General features: G+C 40.6%; 2 protein-coding genes and 1 long non-coding RNA gene across 5 annotated transcripts in view; 1 reads left to right on the forward strand and 2 right to left on the reverse strand.

Moving 5' to 3' along the window:
- Positions 1 to 23126, reverse strand: part of LOC136441212 (uncharacterized) — a 41388-nt gene extending 18262 nt beyond the window's left edge. The window contains exon 1 of the long non-coding RNA XR_010756868.1: positions 22782 to 23126. This is a non-coding gene — a long non-coding RNA (uncharacterized lncRNA). The remainder of the gene's footprint in view (positions 1 to 22781) is intronic.
- LOC136441662 (aminopeptidase B-like) lies at positions 330 to 11297 on the reverse strand. Of its 2 annotated transcripts, none has more exons than XM_066438093.1 (13): positions 11059 to 11297; positions 9787 to 10029; positions 8769 to 8878; positions 7185 to 7367; positions 6596 to 6808; positions 5819 to 5881; positions 4411 to 4530; positions 3539 to 3718; positions 2732 to 2808; positions 2252 to 2378; positions 1711 to 1863; positions 1166 to 1250; positions 330 to 987 (listed from the first exon to the last, which is right to left on the reverse strand). In XM_066438093.1, exons 1-13 carry the CDS (start codon positions 11270 to 11272, stop codon positions 839 to 841), a joined length of 1917 nt encoding a protein of 638 aa, XP_066294190.1. In that variant the 5' UTR covers positions 11273 to 11297; the 3' UTR covers positions 330 to 838. The 2 variants fall into 2 exon arrangements, with proteins under 2 accessions (XP_066294190.1, XP_066294189.1); XM_066438092.1 differs by lacking the exon at positions 4411 to 4530 and adding an exon at positions 5059 to 5178 and having other exon boundaries at positions 11059 to 11296.
- The window catches only part of LOC136441211 (tyrosine-protein kinase ABL1-like), a 37972-nt gene continuing 22667 nt past the window's right edge, over positions 12239 to 27543 (forward strand). For both annotated transcript variants that reach the window (XM_066437350.1, XM_066437351.1), the window contains exons 1-2: positions 12239 to 12601; positions 25087 to 25143. In XM_066437350.1, coding sequence (XP_066293447.1) covers positions 12454 to 12601; positions 25087 to 25143 — 205 coding nt within the window. In that variant the 5' untranslated portion in view covers positions 12239 to 12453. The remainder of the gene's footprint in view (positions 12602 to 25086; positions 25144 to 27543) is intronic.

A 27543-nucleotide genomic window follows, 5' to 3' on the forward strand; every position in this document is an offset into this window, starting at 1 on the left:
AAAGAAAACAGGTGAGGCCTGCCACGTGTACAGAGGGGTATGATAAGCCCATTCGTAGATGAGAGTGCGGTGTTATTACAGAACATACATGTGAAAGGTAGCAGAATCCGTGGTCCGTCTTTGTCTGTATCTCCGTCTTTGTTAACACTACTGTATATTTGTGGTATAAAATGAAGACAAAAATGATAGAAACAGGGAGTGTATGTATGTATATACTCCCTGTTTCTACAATAGTCAAGTCCAAACCAGTAAACGACAATATTTTGATAATTGGATTGTTCCATACTGACAAGGGGAGGTAATTAAAAAAAATGCAACTTGAGACAGAATCATGTTTCATTCAGAGTCTATTTTCACAGCTTACATTTCAATTCATTGCAACTTGCAGCAGGTATTCGATTCCAAGAAATACTGAGATTTGTAACCTCCATCCTAAAGTAACATAAATCTGCCACTTTGAAAACTGAATTTGAGAGATCTCTAGTGCAGTACCCCCAGGTACACACAGTTTAAATTTTCAAGAGTGCTTTGTATGGGGGACGTTAGGTTGGAGATCTGTTTGGAGGTATCTTTTCAAGGCGGTGGAATTATGTACCCTGGTGGAATTCTGTTAGCACATGTTATATCTAGGACATGCCTCATCATTTCAAGAATTTCTCAATGAAAAATCAAACATTTGTAGCTTAAATTATTCTAGTACTGTCTTACATTACAAACCTGAGCAAAAAGTGCCCTCTAGCAGCGACTACAAGAAATGCACGTCTTCACTGATAATAAATCTTGAAATATTTTATTTTCACAGCACCTCTGACCACCGTGAATAGGTAAAATTTTTTGTTTAAGCACCAAGGATTTTCTCTACATTACTATAAACATTGACATGGAGAGTGTCTTTGGTTGCTGCAAACACTTCTCGAGCGAAGTCTTGAGCCTCTGGACTCCCCGCCTTCAAGGCACGGTAGATGGGCAGAGTGTACTTCTGTTTCCCTGGAAAAAAAAGGAATTTCTTGTCAAATGGTAAAGATAAAAATCTACATGTTTGTATACTTGATGATTTGTTTACAAAATTAATACTCCTGAAACTTATAACACACACAGCATTGAAAACCCCACTCAAATATCTCAGTACTTAACATTCTTAAAATGATGAGAATACTTTAGGTACCTTGGCTCTCCAGGAAAGCTCTGACTTTAGGCAGGTCAGAGGTGAAGTTGCTCTTGATAATCAGCATGCACCATCTCATTATGAGCTGAAGTTCAAGGTACAAAAATAAATATTACACACATGACACCAACAAGTGATCTTAAAACCATTGAAGAGCTAATCTTTTCATTGTATGTGACAGGGAAGACAGAGCTCAGTACTCATTTTCACCTGAGAGAAGTGAAGAAAATTGCCTTTCCCAAGGGTACAACATCAACAGGGCATGTTGGGATTTGAGCCCAGGAACAGTTTGACTTTAAAATGTCTGAGAATTCATAACCGAGTTCAAACCAAGATAATAAACTGATACAGATTGAAGCAGGAAGAAAATCATTAACTTGAATCTCTTACAACAACTTGTTGTCAGAAGAACATTGTATATAAGGCCACACCAATTGAATCTCTTGGTTTAACCAAGACATCAAATTGGTGTGGCCTTAACCAAGAAATTAAATTGGTGTGGCCTAACCTAAATATCTGGGCAATGCCTTAACTCATTCACGTACCTCCGCATTGTGTGACTGTGCAATGTGGGGATATGCCTGTGCCAGGGTTTGTATGGTGTCATGGGTCAGTTTGGGACGTTCCACCAGTTTGTCCAGGAAGTGCACGATCTGGTACGTCTTCCACTCAGAGATGTCCGGCACCACCTCCAGGTTCTGGAAAAGAAATATGGTTCTTGTAGCAAATGTGCTAGATGTTGGGACATTGGCATACTAAATCCGTAGTGTATTTTTCGGCATACTTTTAGACAGATTAGCCTTGGTGTGCACAACATCTAACTGTAAGAGTTACTCCATCATAACCGACGTCGCAGGTTCTGAACAGGACAAATTCATAGACAATCAATACAATTTTGAATAACTATAATAATATGTGCAATACAGCTTTAATTGTTATGTCAGCAACAACAGCTGATTTCTAAATGAATGTGTTATTAATTGTTTTGGTGTATCGGTTCCATGTAGTCCGATTGTTGATATTTGTTTGAACACTACATGTATGTGTACTGCTGGACTAGTTCATTTCAAAACAAGGGGGGATCACCTTTTCCCCTGCCCAATGAGCTGCCAGCTGCTCGGCTGGGCGTGTCAGCTGTTGCCCCGGCGACAGGTCAGCCACAAACGGAGGCCAGCCGGGGGTATTCAGCCATCGCTCAAACTCATAGCCTGGCCTGAAACACAGCAAAGCTCCATTATGTACATTAATAATAGGTAAAGGTAAAGGAGTCAAGACGAAGGACAAAGCACATTTGTAGTAGTATCGCTATGGTTCGTGTATTTAGCCAAGCACACCGGGCCACCCCTAATAGTCTTGATAAGTGTGTTGGGTTCTTTCACATGCAGAGATTTGGTGCTTGAGGCTAATGCCTGAAGCTCCTCCATACACAAGGAATGTTTTGCTGAACAAAATATATGAGAATGGTAAGCGCAAGATTGAGGAAAACTGAGACTCTATGTCAAGTAGAATAAAGTTAAATTAAATGCTAAAAAGAATTCTCACATAGCCTAGAAATGTGAAACTAACTTGTTCCTGAGGTCTTGTTCCCTGAGATGTGGAAAATAGTCCAGGTAAAACTCCAACATGTCCTCTGCTACAACACTCTACATGAGAAGAAGTAGAGGACACAAGTAATCAGCAAATTTTCAATCAGACTTGTATGGCACATGTCATAAAGATGATATACCAACATCCCTAGAATTTTCTCCCCACATGTTAACCACCCTGTACTGTACTTGAAATTGTTGATGTATGATCAAACTTCTCATTACCACTTCTTCATGGCAACGACACCAAAATGTTCTATTTCAAGAAAAAACAGTTTTCTTACCCTGTATTTGAACTTGCTTCCCAACAATGAACATCATAAATTTATTCTGCTTTAAGAACATGTATTCTTACCCTTAACTTTGTTACTACACTGAATAAAAGTTCTAAAAGAGAAGTAGTCTCAGATGTCTTACTGAGGGATGACTGCAGTGTGAAAGATGTTGGCTAGCTTAAGGAATGAATCCACTCTACTTTTTACTTCTTACTCTAAAAGTAAACTTTGCATTTAAGAACTCAAATTTCTCAATCTTGCCACTTTTTATGGGAAGACCAGAATCTATTCTTTCAAGGAGGATATGCTTACTCACCCTGTACTTGAACTTGTTGATGATTGTACACATTTAAGAATTAGTACTTCTCATAATTTCAGGAACATGTGTGCTTACCCTGTACTTGAACTTGTTGATGTATGCCTTTAAGAACTGGTCAAACTTCTTGTCCTCACCGGCACAGTGCTACACATTTCTAATAGGCAATAATGACAAAAAGAACATGCATACTCACCCTATACTTGAACTTGCTGATGTACGCCTTTAAGAACTGGTCAAACTTCTCGTCTCCGCCAGCACAGTGCTGCAGGTAGCTCACGAAGGCACAGCCCTTCTCGTAGGGAGTCTCGTTATATGTGTCGTCTGGGTCCACCCCCTTCTCAATCTTCACCCGTAGGCAGTTCAGGGGGTGGTTCTGCAAGGGGGATATCAGAATGATTAGGCTATAGGGGGTACTCAAATAGATCAGTGTAATATTCAAGAGGGTATAACAGAAGTGAACAAACTAAAGATGCACTGAGGTTTTTTTTCTTCCTTTTATTTTTCTCAATTGTCACCTCAAAAATACCTTAAGTAAAGGTCTCTTTTAACCTTTTGGTACAAAATTTGCATACATATCTTGAAATGTTTGGACTGGTATCATTTTCACATTTTATGAAGTGACCTATTAAAGCCACCATGAATATGTGTTTTTCTACTGTGCTACAGAATCATTTCAACCTCGAACTTCTCCTTTTCCCAAAATTAAGTCCCAGTGACAAAAGTACTAGTAGGTACGTGTAGCCTAGCAAAATCATGGTACCAGCCCTGATACTGGTATGGCCGTGGAGCCGTGGACATCCACTGTGAGAGTTTGAGTAGGTTCCGGAGGGTTCACCTGACAGATCGGACCCCAAGGTTCGGGTTCTCTAGGGTTCAGAACCTGAAGTGAACCCAGGGTTATTTTGGGTTCTGGAGGGTTTTGAACCCACAAATTTTTACAGAGGTAATACTCAGACTACAGGAGGTGAGATCTGGATTGAAACCAGAAGGGAAGGCTTTAACCACATCAACCCACACACTCAGCACTAGCGTTATAACTCACAGGACAGAGGCACTGGGACTGACCTGTCCTATGTCCCCCAGCTGCCTGTTGAAGGCAGACAGTCCCGTCGCCACCTTCAGTAAAAAGAACTGTGGGCCCAGAACCTTAGACATGGCATAGTTCTGCGCAAACCTGGTGAACCCCTGCCGGGACAGGAAGATACCAAGTCATTAAGGGGGACACCATCACCATAAGCCCCTCCAAGACAAGCAGCCAGACTATCTCCCTCAGTGCACAGTGGTCCATTCCAAAATTTCTGAATTGTGAAATAAGGTTTCAATGTTGTGATGGAAAATTTACAACTGCTGTAACCTTTGTGACTTCAAATGGCTTGTTTGGGTTTCATTTTATTTAATTTTTGTCATGAATGCATAAGAGGTAATAAGTGATCTTATGATGACTTGGCTGAGTGCATTTTTACCACTTGCACTATTCAAAAACTATAAGGAGAAAAAGAAACAATACGTCAAATCTTTTTTGTGTGTGTCAAGTGGGTTCGATTCACTATCTAAACTGTGTTATACTAATGATTTGGTCTGATACATTTTGGAAAATGGAGCTTAATAAGAACACAGGGAGATTTGGAAAATGGAGCTTGATAAGAACACAGGGAGATTTTCTGGCTGGCAGTCATTGGAGGGACGTGTAGTTCTCAGCTCTTGCCGACCCACCTCCCCTACGGTGGTTATGTGGTTTTGGAGCAGCGCCTGGCCGGTGGCGGCCTCCAGACATTTGTAGGGTTCCCCGAGTACCGTGGCACACACACGCCGCTGGGAGAACATGGTAAAACCCTGCAGAACAGTGAGCTAACAACTTATCCTCAATACATACACACAGAAACACACACACACACAGAAACACACACACACATACACACTTACACACACGCCGCTGAAAGAACATGGTAAAACCCTGCAGAACAAAACATCCTAAAGACTCACACTCAATACACAGCACACACACACTCAATACACACACACACACAACTTATCCTCAATACACATGTACACACACGCCGCTGGGAGAACATGGTAAAACCCTGCAGAACAGAACAGCCTAAAGACTCACACTCAATACACAGCACACACACACTCAATACACACACACACACAACTTATCCTCAATACACATGTACACACATGCCGCTGGGAGAACATGGTAAAACCCTGCAGAACAGAACAGCCTAAAGACTCACACTCAATACACAGCACACAGTACCACAGAATACACATGCCATAAGAAAAATAACTTTAAGGCTCATACTCATACATAAGGCAGTAAATACTACAACGTACATGTGCACACACACCCACACACACATACACACTACACGTGTAAATATTTGCATGCTCAATTTTGGCAACTGTACATCATGACACATGCAATGATTTTATTTCAGCTATGAAATGGGTCACAGTGCTTTTAAATCACCTCATTCAGCCAGAACTCACTCCAGTTGGCGTTGGTTACCAGGTTCCCAAACCAGCTGTGGCACTGCAGAAACAAACAAACAGTATATTAAAGTTATTATATTATGTTATCATTATGATTACCTTTGTTTATATTTATGTTCAGTTCACTCAATTATGTTGAACAATTTTTGTTATTAGTTCTGGGTTTCCTTATATACTATTATCTATACAATGATTCCGTTTTTTATGTTGACCTCTGACCTCTCCGTTCATTTTTAAGATCATCATATTTGATTTTGTATGATTTACTATCTATCAATTGTTTTCATTCTTCCTGTATTTGTTTTAATTGTATTGTTATTGTATTGATAAAATTGTATTTAATTAGGCGGACTCCAGGAAGATTAGTGTATAAATTGTTGTACACTAATGGAGATCTTAATAAAACAAACAAACAAACAGATTGCATATCAAGTTTAAGCTTCTGCAGCCAGACGAAATCGCTCTCCTTCTAGCAGCCCATTACCAACCAACTTAAAAGAGGGCCAAAAAAATTGTCTCTGGCAGCAAGAGATTTTGTTACACAGGTTTTAAGATTCTGAGAATGTCAAAGAACTTGTTTGGGTCAGTGCTAGTTTCAAGATTCTAATTCATAGTATTGTTACAAAACTGTGGTGTCCAGCTTGGCAAGCCACATAGTGGCTCAGCATCACTTACATTAGACTTGATCAGACAGTTGGATGACAGAAATTTGGTATTACCCATTGAAAAAGATTCAGTTACAGTTTGAACCTACCAGTTCGTGCATGACGACATCCGTCAGCGACTTGTCTCCAACGAGCAGGCAAGGGGTCACAAAGGTCAAGCACGGGTTTTCCATCCCGCCGTACGGAAAAGAAGGCGGCATGACGAGAATATCGTACTGGCCCCACACGTACGGTCCGAACAGACCCTCCGCAACCTTGATGTACTCTTCCACCACTCCCTCAAACTCAGCCTTCGCTTTGTCCTGCAAGAACACAGTTTAAACATGTAGATCTGTAAATCATACTAAAAAGATTGCAGTATGACAAGCTAGGATATCCACTACTAAGATACTAATATGTGGCTTTCAGCTTGTGAAAAGTTGTCTCTCCCAGTCAGTCAGTGAAATCAAGTCATGTGAAAATTGCCAAAGGATCAACCAAAAATCATTGATTGTATGTAATCCAAGATAACTTGAACCTCCTTGATGTAATGGAAAGGGTATAGACTGTCAGCATCTCTTACATATATCCAGGAATATATGGATATATGTAAGACTCTGATATATGCTTGTATATGCATACATTACAAGTTGAATAAAAATACACAAGGGTTTTAAGTTTGACATAAGCCTCACCCACCAGAACACTTGGTTCGGTCCAGACTTTACTGCGAGGTCCTATGTCAGCAGAGGCGATGTCACCCACAGCCAGAGCAATGAGGTAGGCAGGGATGGGATGTTCCATTGTGAAGTGGGTGGTGTTGGGTTCAGGTCCCTCCATACGAGAGGAGGCACTCATCACAGCAGTCAGCCCTGCAGGGACCTGATCATGAAGTAACCTTCATTAACATTTATCCCCTGGGTTACATGAATCCGCCACTTTGAAAAAGAGTTTGTTTGGGTGCATTATACTGGGGGACATTGCATTGGAGATCTCTAGACCTTTAGATGCGTTTTTCCAGGGTGGCAGTTATACTTATACGATTGTAAATCATGTACATGTAAGTAGACATTACATGTGTTCATTTGTTAGCCCTGACCTGGCTGCAGTACTGGCATAACAAGATAGGGTGACAAGGATTTGTTGAGTTCAAGGCATAAGCATGAAGACAGCCATATATATTGCACAAGAAAATAAACTAAATGGCTTCTGGTAGCCTGGTATTCAAAACTATAATAGCTGGCAAGTCCCTTTGTCCTCTTACGTAAAATGACAGATTTAGCAACAAAAAATAACAACATGGGCTCCCAAACAATAAGTGGGATGGAAAAAATTCTACAGCTGGAGACAGCCCTTGCCCACACCAATCTAATTTATTGGTTCCAGATCTTTTATCAAAGAAAAAACGTTGAACTGGAGGTTCAACATGATGTCTGAGAAGAGAGTCTGTATTTTGGCACACACAGTTTCAGAGAATGAATATTTACATAAAGTGATTCATTTTCCCCCATTTCTTTAGTGTATTGATGAGTTCCCTTGCAAATGAATCTTCGAGCAGATCTACCAGTGGCAAGGCAGTATCCAAAGGGCAAAAACAGTATCCAATTAGCCTGTTTGGATCTTTGGATACTGCCTTGCCACTGGTACATTGTAGATCTGCTTGGAGATTACTTCAGGAACAGGGAAATATTGATTCAGTTCAGTTACAAGTTGGGAATTTGATTGAGAAGAAGTGGTTGCATTGGATAAACATGAATGTCGGTACACATGAAATAGAGCTGCTTAGTTTCAAGTGTGTTTGTCAGCATTGCATGCACACATGATTGCTGAAAAAGTAAAGCAGTCATCCTCAACTGAGGCGAAGCATGCTGCTTTTTCAAGTAGCTAGTTGTGCAATGCGGCTTTGCACAGCTCGTTTTTGCCTTTGAACAATAAATAGATTCTATAGACGATTGTCTAGCTTGATACAGGGAATTACAGTCTTACACTGGGATGGGTGAGTGAGCCACAATTTTGTATCACTTTAACCTTCTCCCTGCTGACTTTGACTTTGCAGAACACAGGAAGAAGTTTCGCTGCTGAAATAGCAATTTGACATCAAATTTGAATAGGTTTTAGGGCTAGGAAGCTGGGAGAAGGTTAACTGCATGACATGGGTGGGTTACATTTCAGGGAGAGCTGTCTGGCTGAGACAAGGAACCACTGGATTATTCAGTAATGAATTTTATGCAATCAGATAGAATTAATATGTTAATAACTGATGACCAGCATGATCCCAATCACCTTAACTTGTGCCGTGTACGTAGACTTTATGGCCGGGGTGTCAATACAGGGGAACATGGATCTATTCAGGACTGACTGGCCAATGGTGAACAGGTAGGGCTGCTTCTTACCTGCAGAAAGGGAATGTGGAAGAGAATTGGTGTTTGGAAAATCTACAAGAAAAGAGTATTAGCTATTACAGATATGGCATCTAAATGCAGATGATCTACTATTTAGGGTTGGTCAACTTGCTAAGGTAGCTACTTGGCACCAAATTTGGATTGGTTAAGGGGATAGGCAGCAGGGAGAAGGTTAAGGGGTCTTTTGGAAATAAAATAAGGAGGGTGATTTCGAGTTAATTCACAAAGATGTTAATGGCTGGGGCAAGGAAAATAGCAGTGCAACAAAAATCCTAAAATAATGCAAAACTTTCTTCCAATACTAAAATCATATCCCCACTCTAGTGGTCGAGTGGTAGAAATGCGACTGTTTTGGAGACATTCTTGGTAAATGCAAGCAGTACACACAAAAATGTTGCCTTAAGCTTAACAACTCACATACAGATCCAGAAAAGGAAGACACTTCTACTGCAGGCAGACCTAAAAGAAAGACGACTAGGACCATTGCGGCCAGAAATTAAACTGCAGGAGCTAAGGGAGCTTGCAATGAACCGGACAAAGTGGAGAGAGTTGAAGAAAGACTGATTATAGCTGAAGGGTGTCCAGACCACTGCAGCAGCGTAACACAGTGGACTACAATAATACAGTACTACTAATAGTACTAGTAGTAGTAGTACTGTAAAAACCCAAAGGCGCGAGTACGCCGCTCCCGGGATTAGACCCCGCGCCAATCCCGATCCGCACGGCTTGGGAAATCAACCACTAGGCTAACCACTAAGCTAACTGGTCCGGACCAGTTAGACTGGTCAGTTAGTGGAGGTTGATCCCCACTGTTACAGTACTACTAGTACTAGTAGTACTAGTACTAGTAGTAAGTAGTACTAGTATACAGTGTACTAGTGCTACTGCTAACAACTGACCAGCAGTCTGCATGGGTTCCAGCCAGCACATGGCCGGCCCTTCCCCGGCCGTGTAGCTGAACTCCAGCTGAAACTCATCCCCGGGTTTCACCGCCGACGGCAGGGACACGTGCAGGGCTGCGCCGTACGAGGTGAAGGGTCGCGTGTCAAATGTCACGGGTCTCTGGTCGCTTGTATTGCGGTCGTCCTTATAGGTGACTCTTACTCCATGGATGGTGAGGGTCGCATGAGAGTCCAGAATTACTGTAAGAACAATGAAGAGGGAAAAAATATATGAAAAGAAAAATGAGCAACTTCTCATCAAAAAGTCAAGTTCTTTTTTAAAAAGTGCTCTTCCCTTAATTAATCTCTAGTAAGCAGATCTTCCAACGGCAAGACATGTACAGTATCCATGGGCCGAAAAAGTTTACAATGGCTGAAACAGTATATTTCCATTTGGCAGAAATAGTATCTATTGGCCGAAACAGTTAGCTTGTTATCAAAACCTATTATAGCCTCCGAGGCTCTTCTGTTCTCTATTTGTGGAAAGGGCAGAAGAGACTCTGGAGCTATAATATATATATATAGGTCAGCAGGCTACGAAACAGTATCGATTGGCTGAAACACTACCCTTTTGCCACTGGTAGCCGATGGATACTGTTCCGGTCAATGGATAGTGTTTCGCCCCACCCGAAGAACGGTTTGGAGATCCCTCAGAAATCATAAAAAGGTACTAGTAACAATTTTCCTCTGCTTGGAGAGTACCTCGATTTGTGAAACACTGGGACAACAGGTGGAATTTGCAATCACAGGGCTTTGTACTATCATTTAGTACATAATAGATAACTAATGAAGTTGTAAAAACACTTAATTAACTGTTGCATTTGATATAATTGCACATGGATTGGAAATTGCTTCTACATCGACTACATGCATTTCACACATTACATTCAAGACTGAATAAATTTCTTAAAGTTTCATGTGCTGAATCAAGTAATTGATAACAAATCTTCCGTCTCAAACATTAGCATCTACAAAATACTTAAGTTACATCCGTATAAATGGGCCAACAAAAACACAGGTTGTATTTTGTGTTGATGATTTTCAAGACGTCAGTGGGCGGGGCACACAGGCACTTCTTTCTGCTTGTTTTCTTTCAGCATACCTAAGCTAAGGGTGTTGGGCCAGTGTGATGGGCTGAGTTGGTAAAGGCCCGGAGCGTCCAAGACCTGTAGTAGCCCCCCTCCCCCTTAAGGGCAAATATTAAGTACAGTACTGCGGTAGTAACGTTACCTTCTGCACATGGTTGCAGACACTCCAGGTCCAGCACTGCCGACGCGCGGATCTTCTTGGTCTTGAACTCCACGTCCAAGTCCAGGTGGTAGTTGTTGACCTTGACCTGTCGGAAGTTGGCGGCGGACGCCACGTCTTCGGCCGAGTCCGAGTAGAGCTTCTCGGAAGAACCCGCGAACTGCAACTTCGGCCGTTTTGCGTCGACGTCCGCCATTTTAACGTTGGACGAGTCCACAGTGGAACACGTGGAGGGGTGTTTCATGGCTTGCACATCGTTGGCGTTTCTGTTTCGCTTCAAGATCCTTCAAGTTTAATGTCAGTTAATTTCGAACCCAGTGGTATTTTCATCTCATATCTGGTAATGATCGGTAGTGGCTAGCTTTGATAGAATTACCAGAAAATTCTTATTTCAGAAAAGTACAAATTGAACTGGGGAGAGGGAGCCTTCCTAGTTCAATAATGACAATATTTCAAGCAACGTCAAAAGTAAAAGGTTGATTTTCATCGACTATTTTTCTCCTCTGAAGGTTAGATTAAGTTATGAATGTAGTTAAGACTAGAAGCAATGAGGCTTTTTAACATGTCATTAGAATTGTATTTTTGAAATAATGGAATCAACGTTTTGCAAAGGCTGCAAGAACAACTTTTAATGATGTTTGATCACTGAAAAGGAAAGTAATTAAAATTGCGTCCAACTTGAAAGTGACTTTGACCCATGGCCCTTACAATGAGACTTGCCTCCTTTGCTGAAGCTTTCTTTTTACTCAGTCACTCACTCACTCACTCACTTGTCATGCCAAAGAGCTAATCTAAGAAACATTCTTTCTTTTCAAACACAATTGCTCTGTGTCTGTAATTATCTACACATTTCCTGTAGATATTTCCGTTTGAATGGCTGCCTATATTAAAAACTGAACATATGAACGCTTACAAATGAATAAAACTGGCCTTAAAAATAGATAGTCATTTGGAATGCCAAAGTAAATGCAACATTCTCTTTATTTCTTTGAACTCCAAAGAATTGCTCTGTATATGAAATAATTATGTCATAAGTCTGTAAAAATTATTTTCTTTTGAAGTGCTCCTACAAAGCTGAAATTATTCTGAACGCGTCTAAAATGAGTAAGCCCGCCCGACACTTTTGTCCTCCCGACGTCAAACAGAGGTGCAGCTCCTGCTCAACTACTGCCGCAGCCTCGTTCTGACACCCACCAGACCAAGATGGCGACGGGCTGACATTTCGCGCAGTTCTTGGAATGTTGTCCGCCCCATCTGTTGATTTGTCGAGCGGTAGCCAAATTCTTCAACCACCAACGACAAAATCCTTCCGACCGTCAGCTGGGTGACCTTTGAGGCGGAGGAATCCGATGTAGGAGCGGTAATTTCGCTCGGGAAATGGGGCAATCTCAGGGCAAAGATGGAGGAGACGCCAGAAGACCGAGTTTGGGTTCGTTCGCTAACAAAGTTGGCAACTTCGGAAGGAGTCTGAAGGGGAAAGAACCTCGTGCCTACCCGTCTTTCAACGTCTTCGAAGAGCACAACGGTAAGTCAAGACGTCTGTGTACTTGTAGTAGCACCAAAGTGTGTACAAACATGCCTAGAGCGGGGCACGATCTCCCCTCCCTCCCAGGACATGTCATCAGCGCTCATTCATTTGGGTGTAAAAAATGTGGGCCCGATTTTTTCAGGGCACGAGTCGAATAAATTTTCCCTCTCCCTCCAATCCCACGAAGTCTCCTGCCAAGTTGTGGGGCTTTGAGGGTACATGTTGGGTAAGTAGGGGACGTTTAGCAGACATTTGTGGCCATTTTTTTCGTCCTGAAGTTTGCATCGGAAGTGAATGAATCATCACCGGAATATCCGCTGACCTGAGCGATCGTACCAGGTAGAAACGTGCTCGCCTGGATTTTTGTCTCCAGTTTTCACCAAATACCACCGAAAAATCACATTTTTACCTCTTCACATAGCGTCCCCCTTATTATGATTGATAACACATATAGATATGATGCCGTCGTGATCAGTTCTGGTATCATTTTGTTGTAAAAATCACACGTATTAAGGTCATAAATCGCCCTCTGTCGCCCATGACAAATCATCACACATCGATTTTCTGTAGGAATCGCAGATCCAATTGGCAATGATTTTGGCGTTTCGATCCCAGGGGAAATGCAATAAATACGGATTCATCTCGGCTTCAAGGGCTAAAGGTGAACAGTTTCTACATAAAGGGTGATGAAAAATTCAATAGGAAGTTGTACAGAGTCATAAGGCTGTAGGAATAACGATATGACTCATCTACACTAATAAAGGTCTGTGTAGGCACGTGTACTAAACCATGCATGAGACATTGAAACACAACGTCACATCGTAAAAAGCACTACGGATCTACGATCAAGGGACCAAATTATCTAGCTAGAAATAGATATTTAGAATATGGATTTCAGACCTTTATGATTATGATTATGATAGCAATATCACACAATTAGTCTTTAGATTTACTTCATAAGTAATTGTTAATATGATAATGTATACATGGTCTCCAATAATGCCATACACAAATTATTAGGTGTCAATATACATGTAACATTACAGTGTTTTTGACATAAACAAGGGTTTTTAAGGGGGAGGGGGGCTGTTGTAGTCATAAGAAACTAATACCATTGAGAGAAGAATTGGGAACTTACGGCACTATCCCAGTATTATGATTGCGTCTTTATGCCCATAATCATGATAAAAAGCATTCCTTGTATCTAGGTCACAGACTAATAACAATAGCTTTTAGCTTTTGTATGCTTCTGTTTAAAAATATGCCTCTCGTCACCACTTTGCAGCTTGTAAAATGTGAAGTATTGATAATCATTGATGATAATCATGAACATATCATCCTGTGTTTTAGATCACCCCACATACACACTTGTCGTGTGTGAACACAGGAAACAATAAACCCTAGGATAAGGTCAACAAAATGATTCCATCAAAAGAAAATGTTTATGTTCTGACACTGTCCCGTATCCTGTATCATAAGCAGTAAGAAAACAGTGGCTAATGTTAGCTGGAGGCTAAGTTTTGATGGTATAGTCAAGTCTAAAGTCTGTTAAACATGATTACTTGCACGTATGTCTGTGAAGTTCCTGTTGAGAGTACAGGAAACCATCAATTTTGTACAGTTTTGACAGAAGTGTCTTCCTTTCAAATTCTTGTGCAAATGGAAAAGAATATGCCTAATGTCATTATGAAGCTTTGCTATCTTACAGTACTCTTGTATTGACCTTAATCATATCTCAGTGAAATTAAAAATTTAGAGCTAAATGCTAGTAACATTGTGAGATGAATTAAGACAAGCAAAAAATTTTAACAACGTCAAACAAAAATGAACATCAGCAGCAAAATATCAGAGGAGAGCGACTTATCAAAATTACAGTCTTTGATTTCGAATTTGAATCAAGAAATTTGGTTTTAAGGTGTTGAATAGGAACCGGTACCTTGTAGTATATTATTATCAAGTTTTTATATGAAAAGTGTTTGCACAACAGGATGGTATGGATACATGTACACTGTATGTGTTAGCACAGGAAGTCATATAATCCGGTATGTTATTTTGACGGGTCAATATTCCCACCTAACACAAGCAGTTGAAGCAGCTAACAGAAGAATGTTTGATAATATGTGGGACTTCATACACAAGTTAGAAATCATAACCAAAGTAATAGTACTTCTTTATATAAAACAGCCAACTCTGGAAACCAAAACATAGATGATGTATTTGCTGTAGTTATCTCTCTAGCTTCGGGGGAGGCACTATTCGAGATATTTTCAGACATGACAGAATCACGATTATCTGCTGCGATAAGTCAGAGAATCCCAGTGTTTGTGTGGGGTGGGGAGAGCATGTTTCCTTAACTGTACATGGTTATCTTGTAACATAAGACATGGAGTGACACAGATTTTGTTCCAATGCCACTGTTTATAAGAAAGGCACATTTAGTTTCCGTAATGAATGAAGACCTTTATTCATTTATTTGTTTACGTATTTGCTCTATTGGGCTTTACATGCATTTTAAATACAGGTCACACAATAAAGTCAACTTCACAAATATATTATTATGTACAAATTTATTAAACATGATGTGGTATTATTGTGATAAATCTTTTACCAGTCATTCAAATTCAATAGAATGATAGAAAAATTATACACATTGTTAGATTACCTTTTTGCACAAGTCTTATAGTCTCCAACCAGACCCAATGGATTGCAAAGACCGTATCCAACAGTTGAACTGAAAGAAGGAGCTTCCTCTGCCAGTTTGATATGTTCTTTATGCAACTTATAGATCTGCTTGGAGATTACAAGTCTTGGTCATTCTTTGAACAGATATTTAGAAACATTTTTGTTGTCCAACGTTCATCCCATTGTGACAATGTTCTCAGTCACTGGATCGACGGAAACAATCAATTCAACGAAGTGCCTTTACGAGCGAGCAAGCGTCCCAGTGGTCATTAAATTTATTACCGGAATGAAATTATGGTCACCGGGTTTCATCACAGGCGTATTCTCCATCAGCTTTGACTCACTCTGATTTCGTATTTGATTATCCGGGAGTCGGTCGTACACGCTAGCTTGCAACGAAGACGGAAATGAAATCAATACCACAAGGAACAGGATGGTCGTGAGAGGAATTGGTTCAATAAGAACAATATGGATAATGGCATGGTTGTGTCCATCATGTCTCCATTATTGGGAAACCATGTTGGCTGGGGAGGGTCGTAAATTATTCCTGCTGGCAAGGAGGGAGCTTGAGGGGTAGGAAATACTGAATGTGCTATATACAGCTGTATACTAAATGTACTACAGATATGAGCAGGCCGTTATGGTTTAAACTTGTCAGGATTGCTTGCTGTGATTGTCCTAAATAGCTCCTGTATGCGTATACATGTACAGTATCTCAATATTTTAATGCGGTCTCCAGTTTTGAATGCCAGTTTATACACTAGAGAAAACTCAAAACATAATATTAATAATAATAATAGTCTTTATTGCATACTACTGTAATACAGTATTATGTTATGTATCTATGAATCAAAGAATTTGCTTTGCTTGAAAGTTGAAATTAGAAAAAGGAACTGAAGCAACGTTTTAAAATTTGGGTAAGTCCAATTTATGTGTTCAAACTTTGGTCCAGAATAACCAAAAATGCAGTCGGCATCTGTCTATTTCAAGTATTTGGCAAATTTGTACTCTTTCCAGTCACCTCTGGAGCCTGGTAGAGGCTAGGAACAGGAAGCTGTGTGGTAATGCGAGTGTTCACATATCTGCGGTGTTGTACATGTTCTGTGTTGTGTCAGAATGGTCCATGTTAGAGCTGCATGTAACGCCATGTCAGCTACAGCACGGGGTACCAGAGAACACTAACCTGACGTATCCAACCTGCTGCTCAAGGGCTCTCATGGGGGATTCCTGAACGATTGAGGCTGCAACAAGTCTGTGAGCATGGGATGGATTGATCTCCAAGCAGATGTTTCGAATGAGAAGATTGTAACATTTTCTGACTTCTGGGTTTCTCTGCAAAAACTTAGCTGTCAGAAAATGTTACAGTCGTCAACCCAACCTCTGCTTGGAGATTAGGCGAGGGTGACTTTTAATGTTCATGATTTATCAAGTTTATCCTTCTCCCTGTTGCCTAACCTCATAGCCAATTTGGTGCCAAAAGGGCTTCTTCAGCATCAAGAAGGTTAAAGTGCAGGCTGTGTACCTGTATGCCTTCACCTTTTTTGTTGTCCACTGTATATTCCAAATAATTGTTATGGTCCACAGGCCGTTCATGATCAGACTTCAAATCATACTCATAATTTTCCCACAGCCGTTTATTTTGCTGGACAGTAAATGCTTAGCTTCAAATGATGATTTCTTTGTTGATGCAGCCCTTTAGAACTTGTACATACTGGTAACCCCCATGGAGTCCCCCACTTGCCGTTATTTACTTCCTGTTGCTGATGATGTTAGTTGTGTACCAACAACAAGCTGTCAGGCCAGCCCTGATAATGAACCTTGTGCCCCTCCCTGTAAGATGGACAGGGGGGAGGGGGGCACTTCACCATCAGGTATAGGACCGAACGTTTCCAGTGAGCATGTATCATAGCTGGCCATGAGAGCACACATGTGTAACACTGTAGAGAAGAAGGGCTATGTTCATCATCATCATCATTGGTTGGCTGCGTAGCAGCCGATCACACGTCCTCTCCACGCCCGACGATCAGTAGCCATGGCAGTGATGGCTATGTTCACTATAAGTATTATAGTAATAGTAATAAAGTTTATTGCACAAAGGCAAATTGTACTTGATTATGCCCTGACTGAGGAAGGCAGCAGACAGGGTGTCCAAATGTCAGCACTGGTTCAAATTCTGGTTGTAAACATTGTGTGAAATGTACAAATGTAATTATGTTTTGACTTCTTTGGTTCAACAAGAGACAGAATGTCCCAGTTTTTGGCATATGCGTGGGCGGTGTGCTGATTTGTGACAGGAGGATTCTATCCTCATCTGTCTTGGTAATGCGATGGGAGTCATGGGACAAACCAGGATTACTGGGCACTGGGCAGCTCTGCGAGGGAAAAGGAAAGGAAAGTGATCTCGAACCAGTTTAGCTCAAATGAACTCAATGAACAGATGAGCTAATCTTCCACTGGTCATGACAGAGAAGACCGACGCTTTAGTACAGTATTAACAGGTTCATTGTACCAGGGAAATTCCCCTAGCTCTTTTCGGCAAGCACAATGAACAGTGGGCCACGGTTTAACGTCCCGTCCTAAGGACTGCAACCCTTTCCGATAGCGTGTATGTCGGGTAACGTGAGCGACACAACCGGGATCAAACCCGGGGCTTCTAGTTCCAGAGGCAAGATCGCTAACAACTCGACTACGCACGCTACCTGGAAGGGGTGTGGTTGACCAGGACCCCCTGAATCCACCTCAGGAGGTGAATTTGGTATACGTTTATTAAATATTATCACTGACTAAGTGCAAATGTATATGGGCAGGGGAAAAACACCCCCAATTGCAGAGACAATTTTGAAAATGAAACAATAATGGGAATAGTGCACGTGATCAATTCTTAGCCTGGGAGAATCCAGATTTGCAAAGCCCGGTATGAATGGAGTCTTGGGTATACTGGTACTCTAGATTGCAAGGCAAATCTTTGCTCCCCATTTGAGTGTAGGTTTTGCTTTGTGCATGCATAACTATAAAGCTAGTGTCTACCAGACTAACCGCACCAGCTATAGGGAGAACATTTGCTGGGGGATTTTGGCCATGGAGGGTAACATTCGCAGGCGCAGTTAGGGTTACAATATTTGACCCTATCTCCATAGTCGACTCCCTTCATACAATTGACTCTAGTTTGGCCAATTTCTAAGTTTTCCCAGCGACCCATGGAGGCTGGTAGAGCCTAGTATAAAGCCCCCCTCCCCCTTCAGTACTCTTGCTGGATTATCCCCTAATGGATTTAGACATCCAGACCAGACTAATATCTGATGATTAGAAATATTTGCCAGGTGACCTATTTAGCCTGTTACCCGGGAGGCCGTTGAAGACTCCGCCCGATTGAATGATACCATTCTTTCTACTGGAAAAAATATCCTTTTGTGTTCAACAATTATGACAATCTAGTTCTTATCAGAAATGACTTGATATGAACCATCCGTCAGTTTAGTTCTTGTTACAGCGATAGATTTTATCTTAAAATGTTTGGCTGTAACTCCCACAACAGTTCTGAAAAATAGATGTTTATCTGATAAAGCACTATCTATCTCCATGAGACTTTCCAAGTAATTTGGTTTATTTTGTTTCCTAATAGGCTTTACTCAGATGAATATTGATCTGAAAGTACATGTACCTTCACCATTTGACATCTTAATGTTTACATTCTTGTCAGTCATCATAATACAGAACAGATTTTGGTTCAGACATAATGACATATTACACTTGGTAATTCAGCAATGTTGTTAGTATTGTTTTGATTAGCTATGACTGATTCAATTTAGATCAAATCCAATTCCCCCTATTTGCCCTAAGTGTTCTTTCACTGCAAGAGACCAATTGGCTGACTTACACAATACTGCCGAGCCCATTTGAAAGGATATTTTGAAGAAACGTGGCTTTGCTTCGAAGCAAAAAGCTTAAATGGGGTGCACTGTTACATGTAAGACCATGAATTTGTTTAGCCTCTGTCAGGAGTTAAAAAATAAAGGAGTTTGTCCTTTTTGGTATGTGGGTTGTGAGTCTTTGTGACTTGTGTAGTCAAGAGCTTACCTTATTGAAGTAAGCCGCTTTGATTAAAATATGAAAGAATAAGATATGATGTGATATCTTATGATAGTTTCTATATACATGTATGTATCTCTGCAGCCAAAGAAAAGGCTTTGTACCAAAATTACAATGATTTTCTGAATTGCTTTTCTCTGCTAAATCACAATAGCAGACTTCTAACAAAAGCCAGTCAGCTAATTTCTGCCAGGTCTGTAATGTTGTATCAACACTTCCCTATCATTGTGGGACCTGCAACTTGACCTTAAAGATTTATAACATTGCTTCAGCTGTATGTAAAGTAGGCAGGGGTAAAATAAACAGCAGAATATACATTTCAACACTCATTGTTTGAAGGAACTAGGTATTCTGTCAGTAGTATCCATATAAAAAAAAGGATGTATTTTGCCTGCCCCCCTCCCCCTTTGTCTCTGTCCTCTGTTTGGCCCATTGTTGTCTCATGTTTGTCCCAAGGGCATTGACCTTGCTTCCAGTTATGTCATAGGTCAGAGGTGAAGGTCAAAAACTGCCAGCTGTGTCTCCAGGGGATGTCTGGCTCTCTTGATTGATTGATTTTAGTAATTTTTAATGGGAAATACAGGTTTTCCTTGTTAGGACAGTGAGTCAGGTTTCAAATCTCTACATTTTGAATTTGCTTGCTTTTTTGAGCATGATTATCTTGTACTAGGCAAAGTGTACGCACCCCCTCTCCAGCATTTCGGTGGATAGTTAGAGGTTGACATGATCATCCTTCCGATGATGTTTGGGTTACTGACAAAATGTTTCTGGGTAGAAAATGTCAAAAAATTTAAGTATATATATTATTTATTCTTTATTACTGATTGATTGTGTGGTAGTATTCCACACTTCATTTGCATGAAGATGTACCATATTCTCAAGCTGATATGCGATTTTTACAAGGAAGAACCCCCCCTAACGTACGTACCCCGACTTTGGCGTCGGCCTGGAGCACCTGCTTGAGACTTGAAAGGTTTAAAAAATGCGTACTTAAATATGGATTTTACAGTACTATACAAAGTAAAGCATTATCGCTAATATCAGTCTCCAGAAAGAAACGCTCTGAACATACTTTGAAATGCATAGAATTTCTCCAAGACACTCATGTATGGATTACAGACTATACTCTTTGAATGCAGACCTGCCCATTCTGTGTGATAGGTCCCCTCCAGATTGTACATCCGCAGGCAGGGATGAAATTGAGTGTTTGACCTTTCATCATTTGCTGGAGCCTGCTAGCTACTGACCTGGAACTCCCAGCAATCATTCTGACTACGAAAAGGGAACCATCTTCTGATGACCGTCCTTCATCAATGACTGAGTACTCATCAAGTTACAAATGAAACTGACTTTAACCTTTTTCCTACTAGGCTATCCTTCTGGTAGGAAATTTCAACTCATCATGGGTGTACATGGTAGAGGAAAGGTTAACCGAACCTGGAACTCCCAGCAATCAGTCTGACTAGGAAAAGGGAACCATCTTCTGATGACCGTCCTTCATCAGTGACTGAGTACATAAGTCAGTCTATGTGCAAGTTAACCTTCTTCCTACTAGGGTAGCCTTCTGGTAACAAATGTGAACTCCTCATGGATTTACTTGGAAGAGAAAAGGTTAATCTGAACATGGAACTTCCAGCAATCCTTCTGACTAGGAAAACAGAACCGTCTTCTGATGACCGACTGTCCTTCATCGATGACTGAGTACTGAAGTCACAATTGGAAATAACTTGAACCTTCTCCCAACTAGAGTTACCTCCTGGAGTCCTGGTACTAAATTTGAACTCATAGTGGATTCACTTGGCATAGAAAAGGTTAACCCAGCCATGTTTTTTTCTAGAATGAGATATGATTGCCAAACCTCCATTATTTGTCCATTTGCATCATAACAAAATGGGACATGAAATTTATGATGTTATATTTTGCGGTACATTTCCCCCATGGAAGCAACCTATAGTATCAAATGCATCATTTTTATTAGCGGTGCAGTCAATCCAAATCCAACATCAAATGTCAAGTGCCTGTATTTTTTCATGTAAATCCCTCCCCCCTTAGCCTATAACATTCCATCAATGTTAGTAACTTACCTTTCATTAGATAAAGACCTCAACAAAATGCCATTTATTATTATTGAATAGACATCCGGGTAAGCAATATATAAAGACATTGAAACGTCGGGGATTAAGTCTGCGGATTTTATGCAGTTGTAGAGTTTGAATTGTCTTTATTAGTTTATACATGTATATGAGTATACCAAAGTATAGAATTCTCCCTCATACTCTCACTCTGTGTTCATCCTGATCTTCTGGTTCAGCATAATATTTTTCAACCCAAGAACCATCAAATAAATTGATGCTGCCCAGACTTCATTAAAAAGATATTGTTAAGTAAATATTTGCTCAGTCAAGTCAAGCTTCCAGCATGACATGTTTTATGCATTTGGAATGTTAAGCCGATCAACTAGCTAGTTTGAGCAATCATATTCAGTCATGGATTTCAAGGGTGACCTACATATTTTCCTCGTCATATATGTAAACTACGCACAAAAAGTTCGGAAACTTAACTTTGGTCGATCATATTACCCTTATTTTATTACCGATTTCAATGTATTACATATCATTTAAAAGCTTTTTTGATTTCCTTTCCCATGATACCAAACTTATTGTGATTGCGAGTTCATGAAACGAGCATCAGTCCTGCTAAAGTGAGTGGGTCGAAGAATTAAAGTGCCCAGATTACCTTACTATAGTCAAACATGCTATTTCGTGCATATTCTTCTGTTGATATTGACTTCTGTACGAGGGTATTGTGAAAAATCAACAAGAATAAACAAGACATATTCATGAAAGCTAAGTTTATTCTTTATCAAAACCAACTATCTGTGTCTTAGTAACGAGTTAGCAAGGAGTCTTAGTAACGGGTGGCCCAGCCACGCGCTCACTACAGCACGGCACCTACTCCTCATACTCGTCACCAGTCGCGCAATGCGATGCTGTGGGATAGCGTCCCATTCCTCCAGTCGTCCTAGGTCAGCCAGCGTTGTTCTCTCGGTCACTCTTGCACGGACAGCCCGCCCAAGCTGATCCCATAGATGTTCGATGGGGTCTAGGTCCGGACTCTTAGAGGGCCACTCCATCCTCTCTACACCTGCATGCTGGAGATGGTCGGCGATGATCCCTCAGGTATGGGCGGGCGTTATCATCTTGCAGCAAGGCATTCGGCCCCATGTTATGGAGGAAAGGGATGGCCACCGGATCAAGCACTGTGTCACGATATCTTTCTGCATTGAGGGTTCCTGGTACAATGACAACTCTTGTCTTTCCCCTGGAGGTAATGCCTCCCCATACCATGACGCTGCCAACACCAAATGCTGTCGTGTAAACAATTGGATCGATGTGCTAAAAATAACCTTGGATGTTCTGTGTGCTAGAAATAACCTTGGATGGTCTGTGTTCTAGAAAAAACCTTAGAACCTGGGGAAACAATATAGTGAATCATCATCCGCGCCCATACCAATAGGATGTCACAGCGCGCGTATGACACCAACAGGGAATTTTGGGCACTTTTTCTCTGTGACCCACTCACGTTATTAGTCCTGGTACTTGTTCCGTGGGTTTTCAATCACAATAAGTTTGGTATCATAGAAAAGGGAATTACACAAGCTTTATAATGATATATAATGCATTAAAATCGGTTAAAAAACAACGGAGATATGATCAACCAAAGTTAAGTTTCCGAACTTTTTGTGCGTAGTTTATATGGGTCATCTTTGATTGGATATAGGTATATAGATGATATCTTGACTCTTGAGTGATTAAGGTTTGATACGCTGTGTATTTATAGTTACTTGTTAATGAGTTTTGTTAACACATGCATGTTGTATCTCAGGACTGGAAATACAAGTACTTTTTACTGCTTGCCTGCACTAAAGTACTAATTTTACATGTAGGTAACATGTAAAATTACCTGCACCAGACAAATTATACCTTCACGGCTGTCGGAAAATAGATTTCATAAGCTATGGGTCAAACTAGTAACCGTTTGGAAACCATTTCAGTTCTTTGCCTCACATTTCAAAGATATAACAATTGTAATGAACCAAAATCCATTTTAGATATAAATATGTATCTAATCATATAATTAATCTTATGCAGGTTAGATACAGGTAGAAATCAGAATTAGACTGTACATGTGTCTCCAATTCTACCTGCACTAACCTGCATATCCAGCTGGTATTTCAAGCCCAGCATCATGATTCATTACTCCAATAAATGCTAATGTGAGTAGATATTTACGACTCTTTTTTCATACCACCACCGTGAAGGTGACTTTTACAGCAGTCTAACCCATATCTGTTCTCGGCAGATAGTAACAGGGCTGGAAATTTATTTTCAGGAATAGAATTAGAAGCATGTTTCACCTACATGTAATCTAAAATCAGCATCTAATTAAGTAGAATATTACTATTAGCAAAACCTATTTACAACCTTATTGAAATGCTATGGAGTATTGTTCTATATTCATTATAGCAAATATTAAACAAGTAGAGCAATCGAATGTTTAATCATTTTTCATGACACTTTTGAATTTGTCACTTGATGATAACGCTATACACAAATAAGAAATTAGCTACATACATCTCCAATTTTGAATGCACAAAAGTGCATATACATCCAGTATTTCGAGCCCTGCTAACCCATATCTCTGACAGATTGTAATCAATGTAGTCTCACTTCCACGTGCACCATGTCCCTAACAAATGAGCATTGGTCCCTGTCAGGCTTATTCCCATTTCGAGATCCTCTAACCAGTCTGACCTTTAACTAAACCTCTGTACGGTATCTGTCCTTGTTCTCGTACCTAGATGCCAGACTATTTCCAGGGCCGTGAGCTAAATCAGGGATGGATGTGGCAAAAGTTCCTTAGGTGTTACTGTATGTTGGCCCTGGAGCTGAGGAGCTGGCCTTTGTAGGCTCTGAAAAGAAAAGTCTGACATCCAGGATTATGAGGATATGTTCTAGCCTGTATGCCAGACCCCGATCTCTGAAATATCTACTGTGTGGGATAGAGATTGGGCATCCAGGCCACTGTAGCTATGTTCTGGACAGATATAGTAATCATCATGTACGATGTACCATAGTCCCACTTCCATCATGTCCATGACAGATGAGTACAGGTTGCCACCAGGCTTATTTCCCACTGTACCAGATTAAGGTTTCATGGCAGGCTTTTGATCCAGATGATTGCCTCCATGGGAAGATAGGGGCGAGATTCCCTGTTGGCAGTGTTGCTTTTTTCCCCTTTTAAGTTTGATATTACTGCTTCATTCCTAGGTGGCAAGAATATCGGTATCATTAGCCGGGATGCCAGACCCCCAATCTCTAAAATATATCTTGTGGTGCACTGTATTATAAATGTTTCCTTGTTTGTAACACATGTTGGCTTGAAGAACAGTAGATCATAAAGTCTATTTATCTATTGGTTCGTTATGAACTGGTTTAAGTTACATGAAAAGCCAGGTTTGCCCAACTATCGAATGGCTATTTTTAAGGGCTAACCCAGCGTAATAAAGTCTGATGATATAATTTGATATTTCCTTGTTTGTAGCACCTGTTGTGTCTTGTGACTTGGTCAGCAGTAGATTATAAGGTCTGATGATATGAATAGCTATTTCCTTGTTTGTAACACCTGTTGTGTCTTGTGTTTTTCTCCAGTCCACCATGACGTCTTCTCACCTCCTCAGGGGCTCTTCCCGGTCCAGGAACCCTCAGGTGAGACAGACACTTCCCTAATCCTTACACTACAGGTGTGTGAATCCTCAGGTAAGACAGACACTTCCCTAATCCTTACGGGTGTGTGTTTATCTACTACAACACTGGGAGGACACAGGTGTCCCTGCAGCGGTCTGTTCTCCGGAGGGAGGCAATAAGACATAGGGCTTATAAATCAAACCTTTCGTCTATCAGTCAAGTTGCATAACTGGCCAAGCTAGCGCTGGTAGCGTCCAACTCTAAGTCCGTGGACTGGTTCAGATGTGAACAGTAACGTTCTTATATCGTCCAACTGGTGGTAAACAACGCAAACAAACCCTAACCATAAGCCATAAACAGATACAGAAGATGGACGCTCCGATTCTCGTCTTGGCCAGCAGCTTTCAGGCGCCATCTTGCTTTTTGCGGTCAAATCTTACATATGTAGGGTCATCTGTAATGCACGTCATTTGGTCAGCAATATTTTGTGACAGTTTCTGCAGCCCTAACTTATACAGATATTCAACACTGGAAATATGAGCCAGTAGCATCCCTGTCGCCTGCCATATTGTAATTCAAGTTCATTGGTACACATAAAACATGTTAACATTCAAATACGACATTTGGATATTCAAAGAATGTCATGCCCTTTAGCTAAAAAAAGACTTCCTTATCAGTTTTTTTAGAAATTCCTGGTGTTACTTCCTTCATATTTCTGTATGGAACATTCAGTATTTAAAGAAAGAAAAAGATATTGCCACTAAGATATGTCAGTATTTATACACGTAACACATATGAATGGTCCTGTAGTTGGTACAGGGCCATTGTGCTTACCGATTGCAAGCATATCCGTCTTACCAAGCGGAAAAGATTTTGTGGATTAAGGTTTGATTCCTTTTGAAAAGCTGCAGCTGGGGAGGTAATAAGATTGACCATTTCCTTGAGGCTATGTTAAGGGGTTACTAAGACAAGTTTTTTACATTATAAGAATTTAAAGAATTTGATTTCCAGATGTGTATCAAATTTGATTTATGATATGATTGTGTGGGTATGCTATGTACATTTTAGTCTTTGTCAGAAGAATAAATCAAGAAATGCTGTTTGAAAGCAAATATAGAAAACATGTTTGCAAACATTTTGCCCCTTGAAAATATGTCAGATGCTTCTTGATTGTTAATAGCGTGAAATCTTCCTGTTTAGTATCAGCGTTTTCTGGCTGTCAGTCCAGTTCCTGACTTGAGGCTTATGTCGGCTGTCCCGGCCCAGACAAATGGCTTCCTACTTTATCTTTTCATCCAGATTTTCCTCCTGAAGGGGTTGGAAAGGGATCTTTCATCCCAATGTTTCTGGGCTGTTGGGTAGGAAAACTAGCGACCAATTCTCGCAGCTGTATCTTCTGACACTTGTTAATTGTTGTCCAACCCTCTTTTCAAGTCAGGACCAGTGTCCTTTATCTACATCCAGACCTTTGACTTTTCTTAGAAAGAGAGTATTTTGTTGCTTTGGTCAGGTGGAAACGTGGTGGCATGCTTGAAATTGGATCATGTGTTGGATTGAAATTCTGTCCATCTGAAAATCCTTGACATTCTGCGAGACATTTTGAGAATGTTGAATTTTCTTGAAATTTAATCCAACTCCAAGCTAGAAATGTTTCCTGTTCAGATTTTTTGAATATGTGATTTTGGAATGTCAAGGAAAAATTCAGAGCTCCAAAAATCTAAATCATTCCCTTATCACACGCTTTACTAGTCCATCTAGAAAATGAGATCTGTCTTTTTTTGTCTGACATTTTTTATAGCTTTAAACTAATCAAGAACATGAGTACCAATGCTTGTACTGTTTGAAAACTGCTTTTTTTCCCTATGTATTTATTGTATGTGACTATGTTTTACGATGATGCCCCTACTTGGCGTAGAAAATCTTACTGGGAATCAGGCTGCTTCTAGCCAGTTTCCGGGAGCGCTGGGATTTGTCTGAGCGCCAAGGAGGATGTCCCCTGGCTAACCCCCACTGATCGGGTTTGTTTTTGTTTTGGGTGTCCCAATGTGGGTCCAGGTATGATAATGAACATTGCTACAGCTGCAGGCCAAAAGCTTTTTATGTCCTTTTCTAAGAAGACTGAAAACCTGCATCATGTCTGTTCTATTTCAAGCCTTTCTATAAAGTTAGATTTATGTTTCTATAAAGGAATAGCCTGGAATCCAGTTTGCTCCTGGAAATGATCGCTTCCATGCAGAATAGCCTGCCCCTTGTCCTTGTACGTACATTCTGCTTTGCTTCAGGAGTCGAATATTTCTCAGAGTCAAAAGCAGTGTAATGGAGGTCAAATTTTGAATGCCTGTTTGAACCCTGTTGTTAGGATAAGGACCATGTGACTTTGAGCCAATCAGAATTCCTGCCTACCTGACTGTATATTTCACT

This window comes from Branchiostoma lanceolatum, chromosome 9, assembly GCF_035083965.1.
Source record: "Branchiostoma lanceolatum isolate klBraLanc5 chromosome 9, klBraLanc5.hap2, whole genome shotgun sequence".
NCBI classification, from domain to species: Eukaryota; Metazoa; Chordata; class Leptocardii; order Amphioxiformes; family Branchiostomatidae; genus Branchiostoma; species Branchiostoma lanceolatum.